This window comes from Vipera berus (assembly GCF_964194415.1).
Source record: "Vipera berus genome assembly, chromosome: 7".
Taxonomy (NCBI): Eukaryota; Metazoa; Chordata; class Lepidosauria; order Squamata; family Viperidae; genus Vipera; species Vipera berus.
Genome location: NC_138209.1, coordinates 66,604,492 through 66,613,096, shown reverse-complemented (window position 1 = coordinate 66,613,096; position 8,605 = coordinate 66,604,492). Strand labels below are relative to the sequence as shown.

The window sequence follows — 8,605 nt, the reverse complement described above, 5'->3', positions numbered from 1 at the left end:
CTGATGCACCAACGTAGTATATTGTGTTATTGTAGTTTATCACACAGTCAGCCAGATGCTTAGACTGGATTGGGAATTTTTATGCAACTATCAAGTCCTTCTACAGCAGGGCTTTTTTTTTCACAGAACGCTCAGAACGGAGTTCCGGCACCTTTTTTGGATGGAACCTTGTAGGGTAGGCAAGGCGGGTTGTATGACACGTGTGAGTTCCGGCACCTTTTTCTTTTACAAAAAAAGCACTGTTCTACAGTATGGGACCTGGAATAAGAAGATGTTATCCTTTCATGGTGTTAAAAGTATTTATGAACGTTGTCCCAAGTAAGCCTGCCTTTTGCAACTGATTGATCATGATTTTTTTTTAAAAAACTGAATTATTATTTAAACTTTAATCTTCAATTTGATTCACAGTCTGGGACTGGTAAAAACTTAACAGTTCAAGTCCTAACCAAGGAAGATGATGATGATGAAGATGATGATGATGATTGATTATCTCAGCCAGATATTCAGACTGGGTTGGCATTATTGTCTACCTTTCGAGTCCTTACCGAGGACCTGCGATAGGCAGATGTGGATGTTTGAATTGATGGTATTACAGATATTGTCAAAGGATGGAAGTTGTTCCCAGTAAAGCCACCTTTTGCCATTGACTGATGGCAAATTTGTCAATGCCAGTGGTGTTCAAGTGGTGCTCCAGTTGCTTTGGGATTGCACCTAAGGCACCTATTAGTATTGGTACTACCCTTGCTTGCCTTTGCCACCGTCATTCTATTTCTATTTGTAAATCTTTGTATTTTGTTATCTTCTCCAGTTCTTTCTCTTCTATTCTGCTGTCTCCAGGCACTGCCACATCCACTATCCAGACTTTTTTGTCTTCCTTATCAACAATTGTTAAGTCTGGGATGTTATGTGGCAGGTGCCTGTCTGTTTGAATTTTAAAGTCCCAGAGCAATTTAACGTCTTCATTTTTATGACTTTTTTCTATTTTATGGTGCCACTAGTTTTTGCTTGCAGGCAAATGATATTTCTTGCAGATCTTCCAATGCACCATTGTTGCTACATTTTCATGATGCTGCTTGTAGTTAGTCTGGGCAATCTTCTTGCAGCAATTTACCAAATGGCCCACTGTTTCTTCAGCTTCTTTGCATAGGCAGCACTTTCTGTCTGTTGCTGTCTTCTCAATTCTGGCTTTGTATGCATTTGTCCTTAAGGCTTGGTCTTGTGCAGCCAGAATTAGTGCCTCGGTCTCTTTCTTCAACTTTCTTGCTCTTAGCCATTGCCAGGTCTTGTTATTATCTGCTTTGCCTGCTTTTTTTTAATATAATGGCCACATAGTGCTTTGTCTTCCCATGCCTCCATTCTGTTCTTCAATTGGTCTTTCTTGTAGGCCCATTTGGTCTCTCCTTCCTGACATACTAACTTAAGTGCATCTTCATCATTGTCCTTCAGAAATTTTTCTTCTTCAACCATTTGATATACTTGTAACATTCCACACGTGGAATTTATAAGAGTTTAGTGTACCAATTATTTTTTTTCAAATCTTTTGGAATGACGCTAATCTTTACTTAGTATGTTAAAATTCAGCATAGACTCTGATTCCTGGATTAAGAAAAGCAGAATTAATATAAGAACTCTATTGTAATGCTTACATTTCCATCTCTTTTTCTCATTATAGTGAAAACTGCTCTAAAGAGCAACAAATGGCTGCTTTTATCTGGCAGAAAGCAGGATACCTAAATAAAAACTTACTAGTATTCAAAAGTCCTATTTTCAAAGAACTTTTACAATATTAAAAGAAGGCATACATAAAACAGAGTTTATAATTTGTTTATAAATGAAATTTTCCACAATTTTCTTCCACTTCACATGATTTTTTCTAAATTATATGTCTATGTTTAATTATCCTTTGCCACACTATGATAGGGGCTATATTTCAAAAATTTCCATTCATCAATTATATTTTATTCTGAACAGCACTCTTTCTGCAAGCAATTTGAATGAGTAAATTATGTAGAATATAACTTTTAACAACAATTATTCCTCTAGACAAGGTCATTTTCTGCAACCTAACATGAGTTCCACATTCTGAAGGTTCAATTCCCTCTGAAATATTATAATTTGCTTAATTGACTTTTAATTAGTATACACATAAAATTATTCTATAGTGCTGTTGATATCAAGTCAGGTGTAGTGTTTCTGCTAGGCCAGGAGCTATGTGCCTGTGGAAAAGGAGAGTCTCAGGATAATGGTTTTTTGTCTTTTCAGAACTAGAGTGCATGGGAGAAAAAGAGCAATATTCTTTATTCTGGAATTCAGTTTACAATCTTCTTTTTGAGATAGACTTGGCTGAAACCGGTGATCCAATTTTGGAGCTTTCTTTAATCTTCCTGTGCTTCTTGGAATGTACTCCTTAATTAAGCATGTTAGAGAACATGAATTCTTGAGTGATTTATGAGACCATTTAAATAGAATAGAATAGAGTAGAATAGAATAGAATAGAATAGAATAGAATAGAATAGAATAGAATAGAATAGAGTAGAGTAGAGTAGAGTAGAGTAGAGTAGAGTAGAGTAGAGTAGAGTAGAGTAGAATAGAATAGAATAGAATAGAATAGAATAGAATAGAATAGAATAGAATAGAATAGAATAGAATAGAATAGAATAGAATAGAATAGAATAGAATAGAATAAAAGAGCCTTGGTGGAGCAGTGGGCTAATGCCTCCTTAAATAACACCAGCTGCCTGCAATTAGTGCAGGTTCGCATCCCACCAGGCTCAAGGTTGACTCAGCCTTCCATCCTTCCGAGGTAGGTAAAATGAGGACCCAGTTTGTTGGGGGCAATAAGCTGACTTTGTAATAATGCCACTTGGGGGGGGGGCGAAAGCCCTAATAAGCAGGCATATACATAGAATGAAGGCTATTGCTAAGCACATTGGTTTTTGCTTAAATTGTAAGCCACCCTGAGTCTTCGGAGAAGGGCGGGATATAAATGGGATTAAAATAAGAAATAAAAATAATAGAATAGAATAGAATAGAATAGAATAGAATAGAATAGAATAGAATAGAATAGAATAGAATAGAATAGAATAGAATAGAATAGAATAGAATAGAACAGAACAGAACAGAACAGAACAGAATAGAATAGAATAGAATAGAATAGAATAGAATAGAATAGAATAGAATAGAGCTGGAAGGGACCTTGGAGGTCTTCTAGTCCAGCCCCCTGCTCAACAAGGAGAACCTATACCATCTCAGACAGTTGAATGTCCAGTCTCCTCTTAAAAATCTCCAGTGATGGAGCACCCACGATTCTGGGGGTTAGCTGTTACACTGGTTGATTGTCCTCACTGTCAGGAACTTTCTCCTCAGTTCCAGGTTGTTTCTCTCTTTGATCAGTTTCCAACCATTATTTCTCATCCTTCCCTCTGGTGCTCTGGTGAACAACCTGGCCCCCTCTGCCTTGTGGCAGCCCCTCAGATACTGGAACACTGCTATCATGTCTCCCCTATTTCTTCTTTTCTTTAGACTAGCCAAACCCATGGTTAGTTACATGGCTAATCCATGTAAAGATATAAACAAGCTATGGTTTTGCCTGTCTGCTATTTTTACCCAGTGTACTTCATTCACTTGTCTTCCATCCCTACCTTACCTTACTTTCATATTCTTTCCATTTCCCATACTTTTCTTTCCTTCATCTGATCTGATTCTTCTCCCTCCCTTTTTTCTCTTCTTATTTTCTTTGAAGGAAAGAGCAGAATATATGTGGTGCTTGCCTGTGTGTAGACAGAAAATGATCTTTATAAATAGATGAAAAAATGATTTTCTAATGGTATCCTGGTTTAGATGGAAGGATGATACATATGTAAATTTGGTACATGCATACATTTATGGTTTGTTTTGGAGTGAAATCTGTAGAATTAGATTCAGCGACCCATGGTAATAATCATTACTAGGGTAGGAAAATGAGGTATATTGCATTTTTTTGCATTTATAACTGTCTTTCGGGGTTGCCATCTTAAATTTAGGTTTGGTTTCCTTTTGGATAAATGCAATGTTCATTATGTTTTACCATCTATACCTACATTGTAAGTAACATTGAAATAAATCATGAATAAAAACTAGGATACATTTCCGATTCTTCAAAGCAACCTTTCCTAAATCTACTTTAAATGCAGTTGTGATGTTTTCACTATTTTCACATTTATTTGAAGACCACCTGAAATCTACTCTAGTTCAAAATGCAACAGTGCAAGCACAAGCAGGAATAGAGATTTCTCATTACACTCCTATGTCATCATTTGTATGTGAGCTTCATTGGCTACCAGTTGGCCTTCAGGTGTAATCAGTGCTCAGCTTGAACAATTCTAAGTATTTCAATCTACTTCTGTGCCCTTTAATGACAAACCGCTGCTGCTTTCCAAACACCTCATCCTAACATGTCAACAATTCTGTATTTGGGTTCCTTCATTTAATGATGCTAGCATGTTGCTACAACTCTATTCCAGAAATAGGGACAGGAAAGCAATAATCTGTCCAATGGGAGCACAGGGCATGCTTCAAGGACACAGCAGTGATAGGCTACTGCTTCTGCAACAGCATTTGCTATCTTGAAATGGCATTTTCCTATCTATAAATACATCACTGGAACAGGGATGCTTTGAAATTGCTAGCAATTTTGCAAACTCTCAGTTATGACATCATGTGATCAACAGAGACTCAATTTGATCTGCTGAAACTGCAGCTTCATCTGGAAGATTTTTTTCTATCCAAGGAATGGTTTGATATTCCTTTTAATGTCCAGCAACTTTTTTTTTCATCATTCCAGTAAGAAGCACATAAAGCCAGGCTATTAGTAAAGTGCTGCGCTTAGCTTTGAATCCTGAAAAAAATCACAAGGATAGTTGTGCAACTATTTTGGGAAAGGGGCCTTCAGATTTTTTATTGGGGGGGAATGGGACTGCTCATTGAGATTATATTTATGTATCTTTCCAACTGTTATTATGGTTGATCACACAATCAGCCAGATGTTTTGACTGCATTTGGCATTTTTGTCTACCTATTGAATGCCTCCCAAGGACCTGGGATGATGATGATCATGATCATGATCATGATGATCATGATGATGGTGATGGTGATAATAACCTTATTTCTGGCAAACGTTCAGAAAGTATGCTCATAGTGACAACTTGTTTTAATAATGTGGATTGGAATGCATCCTATGATCTTTCATAATAGTGTTGGCAACAATTCCTGGTAGTTATGTACAGGTGTGAAGATGCATCACCTGGAAGATTCAGAGGGCTGAAATTTAACAGTTTTAGTAGGAATCATTTAACAATTATTACATTGGCATTTCCATTCAGCAAAGCAGATTCTACCAAAATTCATGTGGTTCGTGTAATTATGTTATTGCTCAGATATGAAAGATGAACTTGCACCAGGTTTTGTAAATGTAATAATAATAATAAATGAGAAATATTTGCAGTCTATCATTATTATGCCAGAAGATCTGCACCATTCTGAGAGATCAAATCAAAACATTATATCAGTACCTTATCCACTTATTACTACCAGCAACCAGCAACCAACTTTTAGGTAGAAATTAAAAATGATCTGAAGACTGAAAAGGCTTCTACCAAATAATATGCAGACTGGCACACTCCCAGTGACAACAGTTAGGTCTTGGTGTTTATGGAGATTCTCAGTCATCCAGGACAGGGTTGTCCCAAAATACTTTTTTCAGGAGGCAACTGGACTTTCTTGTCTTTCTTTGAAGATATTTCACTTCTATCCAAGAAGCCTCTCCAGCTCTAACTAGACATGGGGAGTGGAAGGATTTATATTGCTTGCAGACAGCTGGTCATCTGCATTCTTCTACAGCAGGGGTGTCAAACTGCCGGTTTTTTATATTAACAAAAAACATTTGTTTGTAAAGAAATAGTTACACACCAGTGTAAAAAAGTTATTGAAAATTACAGAAGCAAGAGCTAAGTTGCTGTCTTCATTCTTGCCTCAGATACCAAATCAGAAATGATAGCATTAAGCCAGGGGTGTCAAACTCAATTTCACTGAGGGCTGCATCAGCATTGCGGTTGCCCTCAGGGGGCCGGGTGGGTATGGCCAGGGTGGGCATGGCCTACTGGGTGGGCATGGCTAGAGTGAATATGGCCTACTGGGTGGGCGTGGCCAGCTCTACATCGTTCGCATCAAGGGTGCCTATGGGGGCCTGGGCAGGAGTAGGACAGATCTGAGGGTCTCTGGCAGAAGGAGGGTCTCTGGGCCAGGGCCAAGGCAGTGGGGGCCGTTCCCTCACTGTTTCCAGGATGGCTTCACGGGCCACATGAAACCACTTCACGGGCCAGATCTGGCCCCCGGGCCTTGTGTTTGACATGTCTGCATTAAGCTAACAATTTTTTTAAAAAAAATAAAAGTTAATATTACAACAGAAACACTAGGTATTTTCCAGTTGGAAACACTTTGCAGAAGAGTAATATTGTCTCCTTAACATGATTCAACCCAGCTGTTTTCTTGATTTTGTTTTAGGATGAATTTCCTCAGCATCATCCAGAACTAAATTCATATATTCATCAAAACCAATGACACAGCCTTCTATCCACATGTTTACTTGTTCATATAGCCAAACCTGAATCCGGGACCTATTCTGTAGGTACCAAAAAATGAGGTTGATAGGCTGCACCATCACTTTCTGCACCTTGTGGCCTTGCCTGCGGTATGCCATGGCCAAGATTCAGGATAGAAAAACCAGTAAGTTTAAAGAACAGCACTGAGAAGCATTTTTTTTAAGAAAAAGAATAAGGAAAAAAAACCCTGTCATGCCGAAACCACACCCACCCCAGCTCTGGCAATGGGGGGAAAGTCGCAATACGTCATGTGACATTGGAAGTTTGACACCCCTGTTCTAAAGAGTCATTGGGGCCATCTGGAGGTTTACTGTGTCCTCAGGGTTACCTGAGCAATGCAAAGGTGTGTGAAGCCCTCCTGGCTGCAGGATGTCCTTCTTCCCTGTGTCACTTCACTGTTGAAGACAGGTGCACACTAATGGGGATGAGTCTGTGTAGTTTGAATCCCAAACCAAAGCACAAATTATATCTGGAGTCCACAACGTCCTCCAGAAATCTGTCCACACTCTTACACCACTCAAGGAGCACTCATCCCAAAGTGCACAGCCAAATGTCCATAGAAAGTCCCAGCCATCTGGGCATGGTTGTCCCAAAGATGCTTCGAATTTGAGACTCTTCAGTTGAGACTCTTCATGAGTGGTCATAATTACTTTTGCCTGACATATTCTTTTTTAAAAATTACACCCCTTTGCTTAGTAGATAATGTCCAAGTAATGTAGCTTCAACAAGAGGGATATTATTACTTCCACACATATTTATATTTCATAATATAAAATTACATATATTAACACATTCTGTAAGCATCTCAATTCCTTTCAACCCAAAGGAGAAACCCATTGGATGCTAGGTGGTACATGTTTTTTTAAAAAAATTAGGAATATCTTACATGAACTTAGTATAACCCTGCTATGGATTAAAGAGGTCATTTTTTAAAAAAAATCATACAAGCCTGGGAGAAGATGCCTTTATTTTAAGGTTTGCCTGAATTAAACCTTTAAAATATCTTTTTTTTCAGGGTCATTCAAAAACTTGACAAAAGGCCAGGGCTGCCAGAACCTATGGCAGGGGGTACATAATAATGCAAAGGGCATCTTCCCCTTGTTTTCTTTTTTAAAATGCTACTGTATTGACTGCTACATATTTCTGGGATTTTTAGGAAACTCCCTCTTGTATTCTTTTTTTTATCTGGTATAATTCAAACCTGGGTTGGAATCTTACAGCCATCAGCTGTGAGAGGATGACAAAGGTTTGTGGCTATCTTCATACTGTTGCCTATTAAAAGCCAAAAGTAAACAGCCAACCAAAAACTTCTATGACTCCCCCGCACCAACACTGACAGAACAAGAATGTAAATTGAGAGTAAACTCCTCTCCTTACTAGCACTGATGATGTTACCTAGTTTGGGTAATGAAATATCTGCAAGAAAAGAAACAAGTTCCAAGAGCAGCCAGGGTCCCTGATCGTCTTCATCCAGATTCTTCATGTTATTTCCAGAGAATGTCTTGTTTCCTTCAGTGTTCACTATTTTTATCCCTTTTTTGGGTGAGGCACATTTGTCCAGTCCAAACTCCATTGCAATATCTATGCCACTTATACGGTCTTTAAATTTATTAAAAAACAGTCACAAGTAAAAGATAAACATGAAATTATATAGAGTGAAATTAAGAAAAAAGAAAGATAATAGATAAATATTTTTTTTAAAAAAGGCTGTACAGGTAGAAAAGAAAAAAAGGAAAAAAAACACAACTTCTGATCTTCTTTATAGCATTTACAAAAAAATAATTATGTCTCCCCCTTTTTTAAAGTTAAGACATGCTTGTCTTCTTCCCATATTCAAACCTTTAAATCGGGAAATCCATAAATTGCCAATTCATTTTTTTCTTCATTTTTAGCAAAAGGTCTATAAAATGCTTTCAGTCTTTTATAAAAGTACTTGACTTATCCATGATCAAACAGATCACTTTTGC

At 37.8% G+C, this 8,605-nt stretch overlaps 1 protein-coding gene across 1 annotated transcript; it reads right to left on the bottom strand.

The window, feature by feature from the left end:
* Positions 1-6,484: 6,484 nt before the first annotated feature.
* LOC308671174 (small nuclear ribonucleoprotein E-like) lies at positions 6,485-6,767 on the bottom strand. Its single transcript, XM_081333250.1, has one exon. The coding sequence runs from the start codon at positions 6,734-6,736 to the stop codon at positions 6,509-6,511; it is 228 nt and encodes a 75-aa protein (XP_081189376.1). The 5' UTR covers positions 6,737-6,767; the 3' UTR covers positions 6,485-6,508.
* Between the last annotated feature and the right edge of the window lie 1,838 nt (positions 6,768-8,605).

Excerpts from the sequence above, each read along its gene's own strand:
- LOC308671174 (XM_081333250.1), bottom strand. The coding sequence starts at position 6,736 with ATGGCATACCGCAGGCAAGGCCACAAGGTGCAGAAAGTGATGGTGCAG.